Consider the following 21,315-nt stretch of genomic DNA (forward strand, 5'->3'; position numbering starts at 1 on the left):
ACCCCCGTGATAAAACCCATCATGCTGCCCCTCCTGAGATCCATGTCCTCAGAGTCCCTGCTGGGCAATGGCCACAAAGAAGAGGAACTGCCAAGGCCAGGCTGGGGCAGGGATGCTGGTCTTTGTGCCCCCGAGAGCCAGGAAATGCCCAGCACTCTGACACCCGCCAGCGTGCAAGGCACACACTTGAAGGGGGCGGCCTGTGAGGATATGGAGGACTACGGGTGCGGTCCCAGCGCAGCCAGGCCAGAGACCTCCCAGGCAGCCCCAAAGAGGTATGTCCCATTTCCTCCACTCACAGGAGAGGGCCAAGGGTTGAAGCCACCCCGAGAGGCCGTACATAAAGTCGTGGCGAACAAGGGCAAGAGCAGTTCCATAGACCAGGGGAAGCTGGAAGCTCCAAGGTGCATCCCCACGATTGCTTTGCCAGAAGGCAACCTAGAAGACCAGCCACCCCTACAGAAGCTTGGAACCTGTTGGGAAGAGCAGGCGCAAGGCTTCCAAAGTCACTTTTTGTCTACACCCAGAGCACGGCCCCCGGGGAGAAGACTGGTCCCTGGTGAGCTAGCAGCTTCCCCCAACGCCAGCTCCCTGGAAGAGAACAGTGCATGCTCCCCTGCCACCAGCAGCATTTGGGATGATGCTTACCAGGCCCCCAGTGAGCCCAGCCTGCTGCCAGGGGAGCCTCCCCGCAGCAGCCCCTGGGCCAGCGCCCGCCCTGGCAGGGTGGCCCACAGGGAGGACCTGACACATGCCCTCACGTGGGAGCCTGGCTCCGACCCCCAACTGGAGCCATCAGCAGAAGACCTCAGGACACTTTCTCCGAGAGGCTCGTTGTTGGACGTGGCCACCAGCTCAGCTGGCCTCCTGGAGAAGCCAGAGCCTCCTGCTCAGCTGGAGAGGGCGGCTGGCAAGCCACCAGCAGTCCCACCCAAAACAGAGAAGGCCCTGCGGCGGGCCAAGAAGCTGGCGAGCAAGAGGAGAAAGACCGACCAGCCACAGGGAAAGCAGGGTGAACGCCGGGAGGAAAAGCTGTACCCTGAGGACTCAGAGCGTAGGCCACCATCCCCCGGAGAGAGGCCCCCAGCCAGGTTCCCCATGGTCCGTTCCCTACCCCCTCCCGTGTGCCGCCACTCAGTGTCTGCCTTCTCAGAGCCGATCCCGAGGCGGCCTGGGGGGTCCCAGTCCCTTACACCCCTGTCCCCTTACCCTGCCACCCAGAAGGTCCTCCAAGACCCCCAATCTGGAGAGTACTTTGTCTTCGATCTGCCGCTCCAGATGAAAATCAAGACCTTCTATGACCCAGAGACGGGCAAATACGTCAAGGTCTCCATCCCCTCCTCTGAGGGGGGTTCCCCCGAGCCAAGCCCGCCGGATGCCCTTGCTGCTCCCTACGTGCTGTACCCGGGCTTCCGGCCCCTGCCCGTGACAGCCTTGGTGCCCCTGCGGTGCTCCTCTCAGCTCTCTGCCCCCACCTTCCTAAGGCAGCGGCCTCACACCGCCGAGGCAGCTGGCCCCAGGCCCCAGAGCGCCCAAGATGCTGGCCTGCAGCTGGCCTCAGAGCCTCCCAGTGACCCCACCCAGCACTCTGCAGGCCAGTGCCCGAAGGGGCGCCCCCAGAGCCCAGGGGAGGAGGTGGGAGATGCTCCAAGCCTGGATATCGTCTGCACTAACGACCTAGAGGACTTTGCCATGGAAGGCATTTCTTGAGAATCACAGCAGACTAACCCACCCCCCCGATAAACCCAGAAGAGCTTACTTCTCCCTCCCCCAGAACAATCACACACACACACACACACACACACACACACACACACACACACACACATCAACTCATACTCAGCCATTTGAGATCCCTAAAGTTTCAAAGGAAGTGGGGACCCTCAGAAAACCCGACCTGCAGGGCTCCGCAAGGCTGCCCTCCCTGGGAGGGTGCTGCTCTGCTCTCCTAACAAGTCCCTTCTGAACCCCTTCCTGGATCCAGGATCTGCTCCACTTCTTTTCTCCGCCCCTCCCTGCTCCCTGTTCTCCCCTGGCCCTGCCACCAGGGTGGGTCCAGCCTGATTCCCTAACAAGCTGTTCCCACCAGCATTCCACCCACTCCTCCTCAAGGGTCGGCTCCCACAGTGAGCAAACCCCAGGGCCCCCAGAAGCACTGCGTCGCGCTGAGCCCTGCCCGGCCAGCAGACCGCCCAGTACACCCCCTCCTAGGTCAGGTGTGGCACACGGTGGCCACCCCACCCTCGCTCAGACCCAGCAGCCCTTTCCAGCTCACCTTAGGGGGGAAATGGCTGACGGCTGAACCAAGGCAATCTTGCAGAAATGTTTAATAGAATGGGTTTGAATAGAATGTTCAAACTTTGTTTGAATAGAATGGGTTTTCTTTACTGAGGAAACTTTCCTCTGAAGGCTATTTTCTGATCACCTTGTAAAAAGTGAAACAAGTTTGCAGATGCGGTTCTGTCTGTGGACTCCTGTCTTTCTTCTGTGGGCAGTGGTGGGTCTGTGCTGCTGAGTAAAGTGTCGTGCCTTCCAGGCCTCCCATCATGATTTGGCAGCCACCCAGGGTCTCCACTCTGAACAGGGTGGCTGCGACACCCACCACGGACCCAGTGTTCCTGCTTGATCCTTCAACACCTGTCCAAGCCTTCTCGGGCCAGGCTCTCCACCAGGGCTGGGGCGGCAGAGATGAGGAGGACCCACGTCCGCCATCGAGGATGACCTGGGACCTGAGTCAGGCCCTGACGGTCCCGATTTAATGACCGGTACTTGTGCCCTACGCTCAAAAGGAAATCATGTTTCCCCCAAGTCCCTCTAGGAGTTGGAGGGAAATATCTGAATCAACTGAGGGGAACAGAGTGCAGTCACCACCTCTGCACCTCTGAGAGCAGTGAGTGTCTGTGAGCAATGCCCACTGTAGGCAACGTGCTGGGAAGGAAACAGACCGGCCTCGTGGGCCTCCACCCTGGGCTTCCGCTGAAGCCTCTTAATTCTTGTGCTGTGGGAAAGACTGGGGCTAGAGTGCCTTCATCCTTGTTTAGAAGGGGCAGCTGTCAAGGCAGCTGTCAGGACTGCACTGCTCACGTCCCAGGAGACCACACAAAATGTATCACCCTGGTCCTTTTGGCCAACATGCCATTTCCAGGCTTGGAAGATGGGGAGGCACCCAGCTCACCATGTCCCAGACTCGTGCAAATACTGGGGTTTTGAAGATATTCTGGGTCGTAATTTGGATTCAGAATTTTACACCTGTTTGTTTTTCCCAAAAGTGCAGCCACACCTTAATTTCATTCTGAAAATGCTACACAAGTCCCCCAGCCTTGGCATAGCTTGTCTACACCTGCTGAGTCAGCTGGATAGTTAGCCAAGAATTCAGGTAGGCCATTGTCTGAGAAATCTGGTTCGCACGAGTCACTCACTGGGATGCCAGTGAAGCGAGTTGGGACCTTGGCTCTGCCACCAAATCACCAAGCATCCTCTCACCTGTTTTCATCTTACTCAAATAAGAAAGATAATATCTCATTTCAAAATTCTCAGGGCCCGAGAAAAGAACGACCTAACAAAAAAAGAGTCCCCCCAGTTAAAAAATAACCATAGTTACAGTAACCACAGGGAAAAATATACTTTACATAAGAGGAGCTTATGTTTGGGGACCAGTCATCTTCTGTCTTAGAAGCAGTATGAGCAAGGATATTGAAGGAGCTAAAAGCATAAAGATAGATATTTGGAAGTCAAGATCAACTCCCCAGTCCTCTTTGCTCCTGTGAATGTAAAAGAGGAACAGGGCATCTGGCAGAATGCAGCATCCACTCACAAATCTAGAATAAGGATTCCTTGGACACCTGGCTCTCCAGCAAGTCAGCTAGAGGGAAGGCTTCTATCACTTACAGCAAAGTACCTAAATTCCTAAAAAGCAGATAATGTCTCCAGGGGACAAAAGTCACTGAAGACCAACTCATTCGCAAATGAGTTTCTTTCCGTTTCTTTCTGTTCGGGGTTGGGGGGAGTCATTTATGCCTCCTTCCTTCCTCCTCCCCCCCACCCCGCTTCCTCCCTCCTACCTTCTTTTTTCTCTTCTTTCCTCCCTCCCTTCACAAACATTTTCAGAGTCCCTGCGCTGTGCCAGGCGCTACACTGGGCACCAAAGATACCATGATAATAAGATCTGATCTCTGTGCCCAGGGAATTAAAATCTAACAGTGAAAGACAATTACAGCCCCCTCCTGTTCCAGCTCCAGCTTCTGGCTGCCCAAGCCAGACCCACCTCATTAAGCCATTCCCAGATTCCTGACCCACAAAGCCGTGACAGATAACAAAGTGACTGCTGTCATTTGAAGCCACTAAGTTTCAAACTTACACAGCAACAGGTGACTGGAGCCCTCTCCTTCCCCAGCCTCCCTACCCTCTCCATGCTCACCTTCTCCCTGGACCCTCTGGACCCTCCCCTCCCCACCAGCCTGCTCCTGCCCACTCCTGTGTGCCTTAAGGTGCTCTACCTTAGACCCCCTCTTCTCTAGAAGGACACCCCTGATGCCCTAACTCCTGACCATGCACCACGCTTTCCAAGTCCACCAGCATGTTGTGTTTCTCCCAGCCCAGCCCATGCTGTAATTGTCTGTTTAACTGTTTGTCTTTCTCGCCCCCTCAATGCTCACTTCTGGAGGGAGGGACCTTGCCTGTCCTCACTCATCCCCAGCAGCTAATATGGTGCCAGGCCCAAGGTAGGCCATAGGTAAACATCACTGAATTCCATGGAATTCTTATTCTAAATTCTAAAAAGGATCTTTTGGGAGAAGAAATCCATGTCATTTTGACCTTATTTCCTCACTTTCCAAACTAGTTGTTAATACTAACTAGATGAGTTAAGCCAGTCCCACACCAGAACAGGCACTCTGCTCCCCTGATCCTGTGAGATGTGCAGCTGTGGGGGCTGTAGCCCCACAAATGGGGTCTCAGGCACCCAAGGCCCAGGAACAGATGTTCCATGATGTAAGCCATAAGTCAGCATTCACACTTAACTAATGTTCTTTGATGAGAAATTCCAGGCCTGCCAACAGAAGGAGGCCAAAAGGGTCAACCCAGGACTCACAACAACATCCAAAACCCAAGTTAGAACCAAATTATTATTTGGTCTTGTGATGATAAAATGATGAGGACATTAGACAAGTTGTATTAAGTGAAAGTGCTGAGTGTACCTGAATTCTACTTACTGACACAGGGAGGACTCAGCATCAGACCACAGTCTTCTGAAGTATTTCATCATGTTTGACTGCCAAGTGGTAAGGCCAGGTTAGTACCGATGGGGTTTTAACCCTTAAGTCACCTAAGAAAAATCGAGGGTGCTCTCCTTTAGGACAAGGAGGATAAATTAAGCCGGTTATCTCTCTTCTCATCTCCCCTCAAAGTGTCTACAGTTCCATAGATGGAGAAATAAATATTATTACAAGAAAAAAAAATGGCTCTAAAAGGTAAATAACATCACCACCTAAGGTGTCCACACATCCAGGTTTAACTCTCTAAGTAGGATTTGAATATTATCAAGCATGGAAGAGCTTTAGAAAATTCTAGAGGAGACACTGTTGGACATCTTCACATCTCAATTAATTTCTCTATGAGTTTTTGAAACAGGGTGACTCTGAAGGTTGTTGGGAAGTCAGATCAGCCACTAAGATTTTCATGTTGCCAAAAGTTCCAACAGTTTCCTCTGAGTATGTTCGTGAGGCTTCAAAAACTTAAAACTAGTTGACCCCAGCTAAGCACATTTGTTAAAGGAACACTGACATGTTATCTTTTCTGATAACATGTCCAGCCCCAGGGGAGACCTTTCCCTCTTATACTCTGCATGGCAAGGGGGAGAGGGGGCAGGGAAGAAGCCACCAGAAGCCAGGAGGGAGGAAGGAAGAAGCCATATGCAATCCCCTCCAAAAACGTCTACCACATGCTTGAATCTAATCTGAATCCTCCAGGCTGTTGGCAGCAGATGCTAAGAGAAAGGGTTTTTCTAAGTAAATCTGAGCTCATGTTGATGGCCCTCGTCTAAAATAACTCTCAGTGCAACTCCCTTCTCTCTGCTGCTTGAGCAGGGACTCCAGCAAACCAGAAGAGATGTGTCCTTCCAAGGACATTGGAAACATTGGATGTGTCCCTCCAAGGACATTGGAAAACACTGTATTCTCTTAGTACAAAAGAAGTTTTCAGAAGTTGATCATAATTGCAAAAATTAAGGTAAAACAAAATAAATTATAAATCAGTAGAGTAATTGGAATATAAAATATGGACTATTCCTACAATTGAATATCATATGGCAAGAAGCATGAATAAACTTTGCACATAGAAACACAGATGACTCTTACTGGCTAAATGTTCTCAGGACTAAAATCAAGTCATAGAAGAATAAAAAAAAATTTTTTTTAGAAAATAGTAACTGATGTCAATCAAATTAGAACAAGGAATAAATAGAGACATTTCATTATGATGAAGGAGCCAATTAATCAAGAAGACATAACGATCCTAAATCCTAAACAATCCTAAATCGAATAACAGAATTCAAGAGTACAGGGAGCAAATTAAAGTCACAATGAAATGGATAATGGGTAGCATTACCTACCCAACAGGGCAAAATTATAAATTCTGACAATTCCAAGTGTTAACAAGGATACAGAGCAATGGAAACTCTCATACACTACTTGTGAGAATATAACTTGGTACAAACACTGTATTAGTTATCTATTACTGTGTAACAAAATAACACAAAACTTAATAGCTTTGGGCTTCCCTGGTGGCGCAGTGGTTGAGAGTCCGCCTGCCGATGCAGGGGACACGGGCTCGTGCCCCGGTCTGGGAAGATCCCACATGCCGCGGAGCGGCTGGGCCCGTGAGCCATGGCCGCTGAGCCTGCACGTCCGGAGCCTGTGCTCCGCAACGGGAGAGGCCACAACAGTGAGAGGCCCGCATAATGCAAAAAAAAAAAAACAAAAAACTTAATGACTTAGAACAACAAACCTTTATTTTCTCATGATATCGTGGGTCAGGACTGTGGGGATGGCTTAATGTCCCTCATGAGATCGAGTCAAGATGTCATGTGGGGCTGTATTTATCTTGCCTTCCTCAGTCAAGGGATCTGAGAGAAGGTAGAGGCCACCTGCTTCCACCCCCTCCCCAGGAAAGGGAGCCCTAAAGACCTGCCACCCAGGCATGCCAGAGGAGTAAACCACCTCCTGTCCCCAACCCCACAGAGGCACCTCACAGGCATTGCTGAGAAGAGGCCCTCACCCGTCCGGAGCTAAGGCCCAGGCCCAGAATCAGGCTGCCTGGATTCACATGCCCACTGGTCCACGTGTAACTGAACAAGTGGGCTCGTGGCCCGCTGTACAACAGAAAGACCAAACACTGAAGCAACAGTCTTTTGCAGAGAGAAAAGGCTTTGTTGCAGGGAGGCCAAGCAAGGAGACAGGAGGCGAAGCTCAGCTCTGTGTCTCCGATCAGCTTTTTGAGTGGGGTACATATTGAGGAAGTAGGGAATAGGAGGGTGTCCAAGCTAAGAAATGCTTGGTGGAGGGGTAAAGGGAAGTTTCAAGAGTCCTCTGCGCAGGCGTAACTGTCTTTCCCTTCTCTTCAAGGGCCGCATGTGCACGTTCGGGAAGTTCTATGTGTTCCGTGCCATGGATTTGTGGCCTGTGACGTCCAAAGTCCACTGATGGGTTGTCCTAGTTCCTCAATGCTTCTGCACGGGTGGGCTGGAGGAAAGTCGTTAGCAAGCTGCTTCCTCATCTGTGGCTTCTTAGGTGTACTGCGAAACAAGCTTTAGAGATCATGGGTGATCATCTCTCATTTTTATTTTGTGGCCATGGGGGTGCCGTTTCCCATTTAGTGATTGAACAGGCCTCTCTGAGCTTCAGTATCTTCATCTGTAAAATGGAGATCATTCTAATTCCAGCCTCCTATGATGGTAATGAAGATTAGGTGCTTTTGTATGCAGAAAGCACTTAGCCCATTGGGGGTGGTCCCGCCGCAGGCTCAGAGAGCTTGGCAACAGACAGCTTGAGGCTGGCTGAGAGGTCCTGCTCACCCCACCCACAGCTCCCATTCCTGAGCGCTGAGAATGTCACTGTTCGCGGGCTTCCTCTCCCCAAGCAGGCCTGAAAAAGTTGCGAGAGGAAAACCTCCAGGAATGCTGGGCCTCGAGGCACCTGGGAGACAACTCCTGATTCTGCTGCAGCTGCAGTTCAGGCCCACGTTTAATAAAGGGTAATTCGTAGACTGAGGGACTGAAGCGGAATTGGATTTGGTTGACAAAGCGAATGCAGCTTCATTGGAAAAAGTTTGCTCCCTCCTTCCTTGTGCCAAGTCCAAGACCAGAATCCTAGAAGCAAGCCTGGCAGGGGTGGCCTTGCTCCTGAGGCAGGACCAGAGATTGTGCCCAACTGGTGGCCCGGCCAGAGAGCCCTGCTTCAGCGACAGTGTCCAGGGCTGGAGCATGAGCCATGGGGCGAACCTCCCCACTCTCTCTGTGAGAAGTGCTCACTGAGGGATGGAGGCTGATGCTCTGCCCAGGCTCCCAGAACAGGCCGTGGACTTTGAGGCACCTGGTGTGAGAAAAGCTGAGGACCAGAGGGATTCAGGCTCCTACCCAGCCCCCTCTCCCATCCACAAGGGCTCCCAGACCTCACTGTCACTCTCTGGCTTTGTCTCCAGTTACTCCTACATCCTACCTGGCACACTGGCCTCCTGCTCTTCCTCTGATGCTGCGACCTCAGGGCATTTGCACTGGCTGCACTGGCTGTTTCTTTTGCTGAGAATGTTCTTCACCAGACATCCACTTGGCTCCTTCATGCCCCTCCTTCAAGGTTTCTCTCCTATTGCAACTTCTGGCCCAAGCCTACTCTGATTACCCCACTTAATGCTGAAATGTGCCTACCTCCCGCCCCATGCCAGCCCCCTCCTCTATTCTTCTTTGTTACCTTTTCCACAGTTTTGTCACCTGCTAACACACCGTGTAATTTAGGATTAAATCATGTCTAATATTTATTGTCTCTTTCCCTATGAAAATATAAGCCACAGGGCAGTGATCTCTGTCTATTTTAATCTCTGCTGTATTCAAAGCACCTAGAACATAATAGGTGCTCAGTGAATATGTGTTGAAAAGAGAAGGAAGGAAGGAAGGGAGGGAGGGTGGAAAGTCATGGATGCTTGGATCCCTGGCCTGGCCCCATGGACCCAGTTAGGATGACTGGAGAGGAGAGAGCTCTCAGAGCCTGTCCCAAGCCTTCACGCCAGGAGAGACAGGGCTGAGGGAAATGATAAGGCTCCCAAATGCACACAGGAAGTAACAGACATGAGTGTGGCTTAGCATCAGGAGGTAGACCTCCAACCACAGAGCAAGGTCCTAGGCCCCTTGCAACCCAAGAAGAGACCAGGACAGCTTAACAGGCCAGCAGGACCGGCAGCCAGCCAGGCCTGGGCAAGGTGGGAAGGTCACGGTCGGAGCCAGGTGGAAAAAGGAAGGCTAGGACTTCTGTGGGGGAACTGTCAGAAGGACAGAGGAATAAGAGCTTCTTGTCACTGCCCCTGCCCATGGACCGGCCAGAGAGGAGGTTCAGTACCCTCTGTAGGGCCCCAGGATGAAACTGTGTGCCTGCTGGCACCCGGCCCCCAGTCGGCTGGTGGAGGCCACGCAGTCATTCGGAACGCCTGTGGTGAGAGAAGGTCTTCCTAAGCCAAGGGGTTTGCCTGACGTCAATCACGGGGAAAGAGTTAGGTCCTTCCGGCCCCAGCCCCTGTCCCGGGGCAACCACGTGAAAAATCCAGAGCCAGAGCCACCAGCCAAGCTGTCCTCAACTTCCTGACCCACTGAACCCATGAGATGTAATAAAGCATCAGGGTCTTAAGCCACTAATTTTAGGGTAATTTGTCACTCAGCAAGAGATCACCAAAACAATGGAACCTTCCAGCTGGTCTCCTCTGTGCTCCATTGTGCTAGAGAGAACAGAGGAAGATGGGAGTATCTCTGCTTGGGTTAAAGGAGAAGCATCCCTCAGGCCCAGAGTGGAGGAAGCAGCTGGTCAAGCAACAAGGGAAACCTCGCAGGTGCCAAGATCCGGCCAGCCAGCCCTCCTTATTTCGAAGGGCTGGGCTCACTTTTTAGAAGCCTGGTGAGCCCCTTTCAGGTAGGCTATTATTATCTCCATTGTGCTGAAGAAAAATCCAGGGCCAAACATCTCAGGGCACATACGGAGTGTAGCTGGGTTCCAAACCCCAGGTCTGTGCACCGCGAAGCCCGCTACAAAGAGCTGCTTCGCCGACGCCTTGGATCCTCAAGGGAGAGCCCAGCCGTGCTGTCCAGCTTGCGCGGGTGTGGGAGGGGTGGGGAGGGGTCCTGAAAGGGTCTCTTGAAACAAGCTCAGAAGCCAGCCGGAGCACCCTTGCCTGGCTCTTCAGCTCCCCTCACAAGCAGAAGTAATTCCATCCACCCACAGCGACGTACTCCTCCCCACACACCCCTCGCCGCCAACCTGCCTCATCCCTGCAGCTCTCCACAGACCTTCATGAGAACAGGAGGGGCTCAACTGATGGCCCATTTAGCTCGCAGCAGCCAGGCAGGGACCAGGTACATCCGGAAAGATACACTGCACCTAGGCGAGTTATACTGGGGGTGAGAGCCCCACAGCTTGGGCCCTAGCCTTGGGTTCTGTAGGCTTCAGGCAATGCCCAGAGGCAGAGCTGTCATTAAGGGACACTGCAACAGTAGGTCAGGTTCACTCAAAGTTAGAAAGCTCCATTCCTGGGACCCAGGTTGGGCGGGCAGCAATTGTGGGTCAGGCAGTGAGGAACCTTAAGAGTGTGAGGCTGCATCAGCGAATGACCCTCACCCCCAGGTCTGCTATAGCACCTCTCCCCAGCTTCAGAAGTCTCCTAAGAATGTGGGGTTAGGAGATGGTGCTGGGGGAAGGGCAGAGAGGGATGCTCAGAGGGTGGCAGGATTCTAAGTTTCCCTAAGTGGGGGTAGGGAGAGAATAAAGCATGAAGAGTTCACACACTCCCTTCCCTGGGCCCTCTGGATGACGATGAGGCAGAGCTGAGTCTGCAGGGGTGTCTGGGGCCCACCCAGGAGGGGAGGCAGCCCAAGGCGGTAGGGGCACCAGGGGACCTGGGCCGCTGGGTGAGGGGAGCCAAGCGGGGGATAGGCTCCTGCACACACCAACCCCCTCATTGCAAGTTCATCCCACCAGTAAACGAGAGGAATCTTCCCCATAAAGAGTGACTCCAACTGATGCCATTACTAATCACTAGCCATAAAGCTACTACATAAAGAAGAGAGACAGAATGATAAATCTACAGGAGGGCTGCCCGACAGAACAATTAGACTTGGGAGACAAACATTCGTTCACAGACATCACCACCAGGCATGTATTATTAATAAAATAGACATTGAGCTCAGTAGATAATGAAAGGAAAGGGGACCCCGGCCTCCCCCACCCCAATAAAGTCTCCCACCATCCCTCAACCTTGGCATTGAGCTCTAACTGACGTCAGCTCCCTGAGACTGGTGAGGCTGTCACATGATGCAGGGGAAGTCATGCTCTCTGTTTCTCCCACTCTGGATAAGTCACTTAAACCCTCTGAGCCTCACTTTTTTCAGACGGAAAGTGAGAAAAACAATAGTAAATTTATGTGAGCATCAGAAATAATATGTGAGGGACTTCCCTGGGGGCGTAGTGGTTAAGAATCCACCTGCCACCAGGGAAGTGGTTAAGAATGCAGGGGACATGGGTTCGAGCCCTGGTCCGGGAAGATCCCACATGCCTCAGAGCAACTAAGCCCGTGCGCCACAACTACTGAGCCTGCGCTCTAGGGCCCGCGAGCCACAACTACTAACGCCCACGTGCCTAGAGCCCGTGCTCCGCAGCAAGAGAAGCCACCGCAATGAGAAGCCCGCACACCGCAACGGAGAGTAGCCCCCTCTCGCCACAACTAGAGGAAGCCTGCACACAACAATGAAGACCCAACGCAGCCAAAAATAAAATAAACAAATTTATTAAAAAAGAAATAATATGTGAGAAGTATCTTATAGAATGCCTGGCACATAGACGGTATCCGTTAATGATCATTACTTTTACAGTAAAAGACAAAGTCAACCCAACAGCCTGTGATATTCCAATACTGCCCTGCACCACCTTTGGGGTAGAGCTCACCCTGGCTCACAAGGGTCCTCCTGCCTGCTCTCAGCCTGTGTTCCCCACTCCTCTCCCTCCACCCCAGTCCTCCCCAGCTTTACTCTTCTCACTTGGGACTACATTGACTCTTGCCATGAAGACTTCAACTTTCCCACAGGCAGAATTTCTATCCATTACACTGCAGCCTCTAAATCAAATTTCTTGTGCCCAAGGTAAGACTTTGGAACATCAGCTGATGAATGGACATTTTAAGCTAAATAGTCGAGAATTTAGTATCCACATATTTATCCATACAGCAGTGTTTGTGTCATATGGACTATTGGTTTTTATTATCTTTTTTTTAAAAAAAAAGTGTAATGGAGGATGTCAGTCGCTACGTGGAATTAAAGCAGGAAATGATCATAATCATTAGGCACACTGCCACCACCAACACTCTGTTTTCACACTGATGTTCATTGGACCAGTCTGGGTGCTGGGTGTTCCTCTGTGTAAGGAATAAGCCAGTTGAAGCGCATTGGCCAAATGCTGGGAGAAAACATGGAGGGAAGCTTCTAGAGGCTAAGTGCACCGGTGGAGGAAATGCAGGCATGTGGATTGAGAATTAGCTTCAGAAGAACATTCCAGAAGCAGAACCACGCACACTAATATGGAACGCTCCCCAAAATACGTATGTAAGAGAAAAAAGCAAAGACCAAACAGTGTGTATGATATGCTACTATTTATATGACAAGAGAGATATATACAAATTAATATCTCTGGACAGATATGAAGAACCAAATATTAGAGGGCATCTCTACACAGAGAAACCAGAGGAGGGAAGGTTGGAAATGGGGAGAAGATATAATTTACCCCATTTCTGTTTTCTTCTTACTGTGTGATTGTAGGGTGTAATACAATGATCCAAATGCAGAGAAAATTCATATGTTATGCTTATACCTTGCCACAGATTTCTTGGCCAAGACAAACAGGCTGGCATTTCATCTCCTCTTGACAAGTTATTCCAAAAAGTGAATAAAACATCATCGAAGTCAACTTTACATTCTCCTACTCAGTCCTTTCCAGAACCCCCATCAGCAAGGCTTTTTCACATTAAAAGATGTTCAACAGACACATGAAAAGATATTCAACATCACTAATCATTAGGGAAATGTAAATCAAAACCACAGTGAGATACCACCTCACACCCGTTAGGATGGCCACTATCAATTAAACAAAACAACAAATGCTGGTGAGGATGTGGAGAAATTGGAACCCCTGTGCATTGTTGGTGGGAATGTAATATGGTGTAGCCACTGTGGGAAACGATATGGTGGCTCTTCAAAAAGTTAAAACTACCATATGATACAACCATCCCACTTCTGCGTATGTACTCAAAAGAACCGAAAGCAGGGTCTCGAAGAGACATTTTCACACCCATGTTCATAGCAGCAATATTCACAGTAGCCAAAAAGTGGAAGCAACCCAAGTGACCATTGATGGATGAATGGATAAACAAGATATGGTATGTGTATACATACAATGGAATAATATTCAGCCTTAAAAAGGAAAGAACTGACACTATAACGTGGATGAACTTTGAAGAAATTATGCTAATTAAAACAAGCCAATTACAAAAGGATAACTACTGCATGATTCCACTTATATGAGATACTTAGAGTAGTCAAACTCATAGAAACAGAAAGTAGAATGGTGGTTGCCAGGGGCTGGGTGGAGAGGGAAATGGGGGGCTGCTGAATGGGTAGAGTCTCAGTCTTGCAAAATGAAAAACTTCTGCAGACTGTTTGCACAGTATATGTTAAGAATATGTGAATATACTTAACACTACTGAACTGTACACTTAAAATGGTTAAGGTGATAAATTTTATGTTGTGGGTACTTAACCACAATAAAAAATAAAAATAAATTTCCTCTGGCTCATAAATGTCAATGTACTGATAGCTATCTGACAGAGCCCCTTAGAAGTTATGTTGTATATAGTTAATGTTTACTCTCCGTAGTTAATGTTTTGAATCATGATGACTAGCACATCATGTTGAACACTTGATGTTTAAAAAGCATGTAGTCACTCTGATCCCAGGTATATAACATCCTTGAAAGGATGGCGAACAGACCAGTGGTTGCCAGGCTTAGGGTTGGGGGAGAGTCTCTTCGAGGTGATGGTGAGTTCTGTATCCTGATTGTGGGAGATGGTTACACGAAAGCATACATGTGATAAAATGTCTCTATCCTCTTACATTAAAAAATCAACACATGTAAAAACTGGCAAAACCCAAATCAGGTCTGTAGTTTAGTTAATAGTATTGTCCCAATGTCAATTTCCTGGTTTTGATCATTGTACTGGGTTTATGTCAACATTATCTTTGGAGGAAACAGGGACAGGGACAAGGAAACTTTGTACTATTTTTGCAACTTGCATGGGAGTCTAAAAGTATTCCAAAATAAAAAGACTTTTTAAAAAATATGTATCCAATATTTGGAGAACTGGTGATATTTTGTAGCTCTCCAGAGACAGAACCCACTTTATAAGGTATAAGCTGCAACTGGACCTCTGTACACAGGACTTTCATGTCGTCCCACAAGACTCAGGTGAAAACAAGGCCTGTCTGCCCTGCACGCTGGGTGCACCATTCCACCGCACTCTTGGGTCCCCTCCGCCTACAGGGGCTTCTCCCTCGGCCCATAGGGTTGTTCCTCCCTCTTTGTCATTGTCATCACCTGGGAGAGCTCACGGCCCTCCTGGGCAGCAGTCACCCTCGTGTGCTGGGCACAGTGCCCCAACAGCTAAGCCTCACTGCCTCCATTGTACAGATGTGGACACTGAGGCTTGGAGACGACAAGGGACTTGCCAAGGTCCCACTGGCAGCGGGTGGTACAGGGTCCTGGATTCAAGGCCAGATCTGGTGACACCCCCAGCTAGCCTCCTGTGCCCCCTTACTGGCTACCTCAGCTGCCACCTGCAGACTGGCCTCTGGCAGCAGGTGCGAGGCAAGCCAATGGGGACAGGGTGCTAATTCAAGGTTGCAGGCAGAGCAGCTGTTCTTTGTGTCCCGGTGGCCTGGGGCCACGCTGCTCTTATGTTCCGGGGTAGATAAAGTGCTCTACTTAGGAGAAGCTCTCTCCCGGCTGCAGGGCCATTAGCTCTCGCTGACTCCTGGAAAAACCATTTGGCCAGCGCTGACAGATGTGGCCATTACACAATCACTTAGCCCCTCTCCCTGCCCCATCCAGACCTTTGGAGGGGGAGGGGCCTCGAGGCTTGCAAAGCCCTGGGGAGGGTCCACACAATTCACTTCCCGGCCACCCGCCTCCCTTCTGCCCTTAGGCTGCATTTTGCCTGGCCCACGTTGCTGCAGCAGGAAGCGGCTTCAGACAGCGTGGTTGCAGTGTGCTACCAATGACCTTGTTATCCTGAGAGTTGTTCACAAACTGCCTTCACATGCATAATCTCCCTTGATCCTCGCAAGAACCCTATGAAGTCAAAATTAGGATAATTACTTCCACTGTACAGTTAAGAAATGAGGCACAGGAAGGTTAAACAGCTTGCCCGAGGTCACCCAGCCAATAGAAGGGGTTGACCTCAGGCCTCTGACTCCCAGGTCTGTGGTGTTTCGCGCACCCCATGCTGCCATCACCCTGTTGGGATGTTACCTTGTGTTGGGAACTCAAACAGCCTCAAAGCAGGGTCTCCAGGGCCAGGGGTAGGGTAAGGGCTGCTCCTGTCTGCCAAGTAGAGGCATCAGGCACCAGAGTCTGCAGCCTTGCCCCCTAGCAGCAACGCCCATTGGCAGAGCCTGGGCAGCCCTTGACCTGGAGGCCCCAGCTTGTGTCATTTCATCCTACACCGCCATGCTCTCTGGACCCTTTACTCAAGCTAGATGAGTGCCTCTACCACCCATGGGCCCCAGGCAGGGCTTCACAGCCATTCAACAGCTGGCAAACCTCCTCTTCCCACAAGCAGCACAGGCATCTCAGCATAGAGGTTGCTGTGACATCTAGGGCACCCAACTGATCCAGGCCAGGGTTCCACAGCCGCAGCCCCAGCACTGTCTGACGATGCGCCCGGGTCCTGGCCCTGCATCGCAGCCAGGATGCATCCAGTAGAGTCAAGGGAACCAGGGGCTGGTGGGATGGGGAGGTGCCCATGTCCTAACGAAGAGCACTAAAGAGCAATGGCCCATCTCCTGCACAGAGCCAGGCTCAGAAAACAAGCAGTTTTGCACAGCAGCGTCAGTCCTCCCAGCTCAGAAGCCAGAGAGCAGAAGACAGACAGCAGCAGCAAGGGAAGCCTCAACCCTAAAGCCCAGCCTCCAGTGACCTGTCCGAGAAAGCACAAGGAGAACACCCAAGATGTTCCTAGGGTACCCAGATGATGCTGCTCTTCACTAAGATACCCTGCTTTGCCTCAAAGTGACTCAGAGACAGGTGACTGAAAAGTACACATACAGGGAGGGGGCAGCCCTTTTCTCTAAAATGTCCCTCCTGGTGGATTAGGGGATAGATCTTGGTTTATCCAAACCGATCACCCTGCCTCCTGCCGCGGGACTGAGGGAGCATATGGGCCTGGCTTGGCCAGGAGAACAGCTCATGCTGGGGGAAAGGATGCTGCTCTCCACTCAAAGATGGCAGACCCCTGGAGCCTAACTCTCCAGCACTTAGCTCACTTCCCACCTCGGAAAGCAGTTGGCGGTGCTGGGGCCCTGGGGGTCCAAATTCTGAATCGAGCTTTATTGTCACTGGGAGGGGTTTCTAGACAAGGACAGGCGCCGAGGATGGCTCAAGGGGATCCCTGGGGTGTGGCACAGCCCCAGGATCCATGAGCTTCTTGGGTGCAGAGTCCAGGCACACCCCCATGATTTATGTTTGTACACAAGCTCACTGCCAAGGTGTTTAGCCAAGTCCTGGAGAGAAAACACCAAATGCTGGATTCTCTGAAGCCTGGCTGTGTCCAAGAGTGGAGCCCAGAAATGGAGCTATCATTTTTTTTTTTTAATGAACATTGTAAGTCCCTTATAGCCCTTGTCTCTAAAGAAAATGAACATCCTCCTTGGGTTTGATGTGCCTAAACGGGTTGGTTTTTTCACATCTGTGCCCTGCTCTGCCTCTGGTGTGCTCTCCCAGAAGCGAGCATTCTTCCAGTGTCCGCCCAGATGGCATGCCCCAGGGCAGGACCAGGGCCGCCACAATTGGCCACAGCTGATAAGACCAGAGATGGAGAGCCAGGCCAAGCTGGGCCAAGCAGATCCACTCTCCCAGGTGTCTGGCCGGGGTTCCAAAACTACAGGGAACCTCTGCCTGGTGGAGAACCTGAGTGAGGCGCTCTGTGAGGGATAAAGCAGGCTGCAGGGAGGAAAACAGAATGCAAAACCAGAGAGGAGCAGAAAGGAGGGACGGCCCCACAGCCCCTGGGCCTTAGTGCCTGTCCTACTAGAGACACACGACCAGAGTCCCTGCCATCCTGAGCTCCATGGTGTATCTCCTTTCCTTCTCTCAGTCACTTTTTTGACTTAAACTGACTCCGGCGGTTCCCATTACTGGCCACTAAAAGAGTCTTAAGTAAGACATTCTCTTTTCCTCTCACCCGACATCCCACACACATGCCTCCCAGCACCGCAGGTTCCCATCCAAGCTCTCGGGTCCCAAGACCCATCTGGCAAGATGCCAGACTCTCAGCCATGGATGAGCCTGCAGAGGATTTGGGGGTTGCCACACCCACTTACTAAGAAAATTATGTGGGCTGTGGAAGGGGGCATGACTTCCAGGAGAAGGCACGTCCTCAGGCTCTGAGAGCCAAATCACCCTGTTTCCTTCTTGAGAATATGAGGTTTTTACCCGAAAAAGGTCTTCAAGCCCTTGATATGTGTGAGGCTTGGTGGAAGAAGAACTAGCATTTATACTGCATTTCCTCTGTGCCAGGCAGCACTTAGGGATCGATTCATGTAACCTTCAAAGAACCCTACAAGGCTGGTACCATTATTGTACCCTACCGTACGAGGCTGGTACCACTTTACAGGAGAGAACCAAAGCACAGAGAGGTTAAGTGACTTGCCCGGAGTCACACAGCCAGTGAGAGCTGGGATTTTTTTTTTTTGGTAGGAGTTTATTAATTAATTAATTTATTTTTGCTGTGTTGGGTCTTCGTTTCTGTGCGAGGGCTTCCTCTAGTTGTGGCAAGTGGGGGCCACTCTTCATCGCGGTGCACGGGCCTCTCACTATTGCGGCCTCTCTTGTTGCGGAGCACAGGCTCCAGATGCACAGGCTCAGTAGTTGTGGCTCACGGGCCTAGTTGCTCCGCGGCATGTGGGATCCTCCCAGACCAGGGCTCGAACCCGTGTCCCCTGCATTAGCAGGCAGATTCTCAACCACTGCGCCACCAGGGAAGCCCTGGGATTTTGAACAGGTAGAATGAGCTTTTAACCACTTTAGTCAGGTTCTGAATTCATCAAAGTTCTACTTTTCCCAGTGAAACCAGAAAATTAAGAAGAGAGAGTGAGGGTCCATGATGTGGAGTGGCTGGCCCCTTCTTGGTGCCCCGCTTGCTGGAAAAGCCATTGGAGGGGCCCCGTAGCTCTTGGCACCATCAACACTGGCAATCCCTGCTGGGTGGGTGGGCCCTTGGACAGGTAGTTACGATGCAAAGGCCAGGTGTGCTAGCCCAGGGGCAGATAAAATGGGTTCAGGCTGACCTCTGTCCTTGCCAGGCTGGCCCCAGGAGAGGGAGATGCTGGGATGGCATATCCTCCCCTTCACAGGCCAGCCCAACCCCAGACAGAGCCCACAGACAGTGAGCAAAGGCAAAGCAGGGGATCCAGCGAGGCCGTGTCCATCCATCCATCCATTAGTCTGTCCCAGGACAGAAGGGCTGACTCCTACATGCGCCGGCACTGGGGGAGGTTCTGACCTGCACAGAGGCCTGTCTCGTCCCAGCATCTGCTGAAAGGTTCCCGAGCCAAGGCCTCCAACCCCACCCCACCCCGCTGGAAGTTTCGGAAAGATTCCATTTGCATGCTGGCCAAAGTGGAGAAGCACGCCCCTCCCAGGCCTGCAGCCAGGGGCCAGGAGAAACAGAGAGAACCTGAACTCTTTATATCTTTCTTTTTAACTCTTCTAAATTTATTCGGGTATTTAAACAAACAGAAACTACATCATGCACAGTGACTTTTCGCCTTTGTACAACAAAACTAAGTCCTCCATATCTCTGAAGAGGCTTGGTGCTTGTTTTTTTTTTCCTTTCTTTCAGTAACATCAGGCAGACTTTTCGATGTTATCCAGTTTTGCACAGTCACTAGAGTGTCGCATCATGAATTATTAAATCAGTGCTTCGTGGTAATACATAATTTCTTATCAATTATTCATGCTAATGTGTGTGTAGTTTACTTAATTGTGTTATTGACGATCAAAAGTAATTTCCTGAAAGTCCTCAAGGACACAAAATTTAATCAGCGTAACTACTTTTCAGATGCAATGCTGTTAAGTATTCTTAATTTGCTCAACAGTTCACTTATTTATGTACCTTTCTGGAGGAAATACGAGTTTAATCAAACAATTAGATTGAAGAGTTAGTGTACATAAGGGCTTGAGCTTACATCGTTCAACAGAACATTCATAATTACAGGGAAACGGAAGCGACTTTGCCACTTTTTGGCAAATCGTTTCATCTCTGTACTCAACAAGCAAAATACAGCAGGAAGAAGGACTTAATTTTTTTTTTTTTTTTTTTTACGGAGACAGTGTATTTTATCAAATGCTTTGCGGTAATCAGAGACGAGGCACAATACACTTAAGAGTATTATTTGAGGGAGTTCTGGGGGGAGGGTAAAAAAAGGGGGCAGGTTGACCTGAAGGTAGAACCTTTGATTATAATAACTGAAAGGAAAATAATCATAAAAGCAATAACAGTTTGCATGGAAACACCATCAGCAAGCCATCAGAGACCGCAAACTATCACGCTATTGCACATTTCCCCTTTGATCGCTTCAAGTTCACTATCCACACGAGAGAGAACAGACACATTTGACTCACACTGAAACCTCTTATGAAATTTGGCCCTTTAGAATTAATTCTCTTCACACCATGAGGAAGCCCTCTTCCCCATGCTCCATTTCTGCATGTACGCCATTCTTGTCTCATTTCCTTTTTTTTTCTTCCACTTAAAAGAAAATAAAAACAAACAAACAAACCAAAAACCACAACTAGAGAGCCCCCTCCATGTGCCAGGGACCTGTGGACAGGTAGTTCATCCAGACACATGCTTATTTCAGAGGTGTTCCTGGGGGGTTTCTTCCTCCTCTGAGGGCTCTCAGCATCCCTTGGAGCAAAGCGCTGCTTTCCAGTTGGTCCACTACCACCAACCTAGAGATCTAGTCCGGAGAGGCAAGGGCTGCAGGTGGGCACTGCCGCTGTGGGGCCACACTCGATCCGGGCCTGCAGTGTCAAGATGGCGGCCCCAGGTCTTGGAGCTGACGGCCTGTCTGACCGGCCGGGCCTCCCTGGCCAGAGGTGCCCAATGGCAGAGCTACCATGTACCCCCGGGGCAGGCTGTGTCCTGCCAGCCCCTCCCTACTCCACGTCTTCTCACCTTCTAACCTAACCAAGCCCACAACCAGCATCCTCCAGCATGAGAAAGGAGGGCATTGCTGCTAGTCTTGGCCGAGGGAAGAGAGTTGGTTGGGATCACACCAGTTTCCTGGTTCTTAATGTAAGGGGGGACAGTCCCATTTCATAGCACGAGACTTAGCTCTGGGCGTCTCTCAAAGATGACCCATGCCATGGTTCTTTGGGTTGACAAGACCTTCAAGGTGGCCCAGGAGAGGGACAGGAAGGTGATGAGGTGAATAACTCTCCTTCCCTCCAGACTTCTGGGCCAAGATGGAAACCCCAGGGGTCTCACCACGGAGCAGACTCTGGTACCCATGAGTACCATCGGGACCTGTAGCCAAAGAAGCCAGGACAAAACAGCCCCGCTGGCGGGACTCCAGAGGCACTCTCCAGAGACGGGGGAGCTGTGGGTCTCGCTTCCTTTCCTGAGTCAGAGAGGAGGCCCCGGGCAGCAGGCTTCTTCCTCGCTCTTTGGAGAGTTTTCCATGGGGGCTGAGGCTGGGAGAAGCAAGGGGGAGGGCACGGCGGGCTTGGGCACTCGGGACCC

At 50.8% G+C, this 21,315-nt stretch overlaps 1 protein-coding gene and 1 long non-coding RNA gene across 2 annotated transcripts; both read left to right on the forward strand.

The window, feature by feature from the left end:
• Positions 1-6: 6 nt before the first annotated feature.
• C20H10orf71 (chromosome 20 C10orf71 homolog) lies at positions 7-2,532 on the forward strand. The gene has a single exon (XM_028481629.1). The coding sequence runs from the start codon at positions 22-24 to the stop codon at positions 1,708-1,710; it is 1,689 nt and encodes a 562-aa protein (XP_028337430.1). The 5' UTR covers positions 7-21; the 3' UTR covers positions 1,711-2,532.
• Positions 2,533-2,771: 239 nt separating this feature from the next.
• On the forward strand, positions 2,772-9,061 carry LOC114484567 (uncharacterized). The gene is made up of 3 exons (XR_003677640.2): positions 2,772-6,225; positions 7,620-7,816; positions 8,695-9,061. It is a non-coding gene; the product is annotated as an uncharacterized lncRNA (long non-coding RNA).
• Positions 9,062-21,315: the final 12,254 nt, after the last annotated feature.

Source organism: Physeter macrocephalus, chromosome 20, assembly GCF_002837175.3.
Source record: "Physeter macrocephalus isolate SW-GA chromosome 20, ASM283717v5, whole genome shotgun sequence".
NCBI lineage: Eukaryota > Metazoa > Chordata > Mammalia > Artiodactyla > Physeteridae > Physeter > Physeter macrocephalus.

Coding starts and splice junctions, on each gene's coding strand:
- C20H10orf71 (XM_028481629.1), top strand. CDS start 22: ATGCTGCCCCTCCTGAGATCCATGTCCTCAGAGTCCCTGCTGGGCAAT.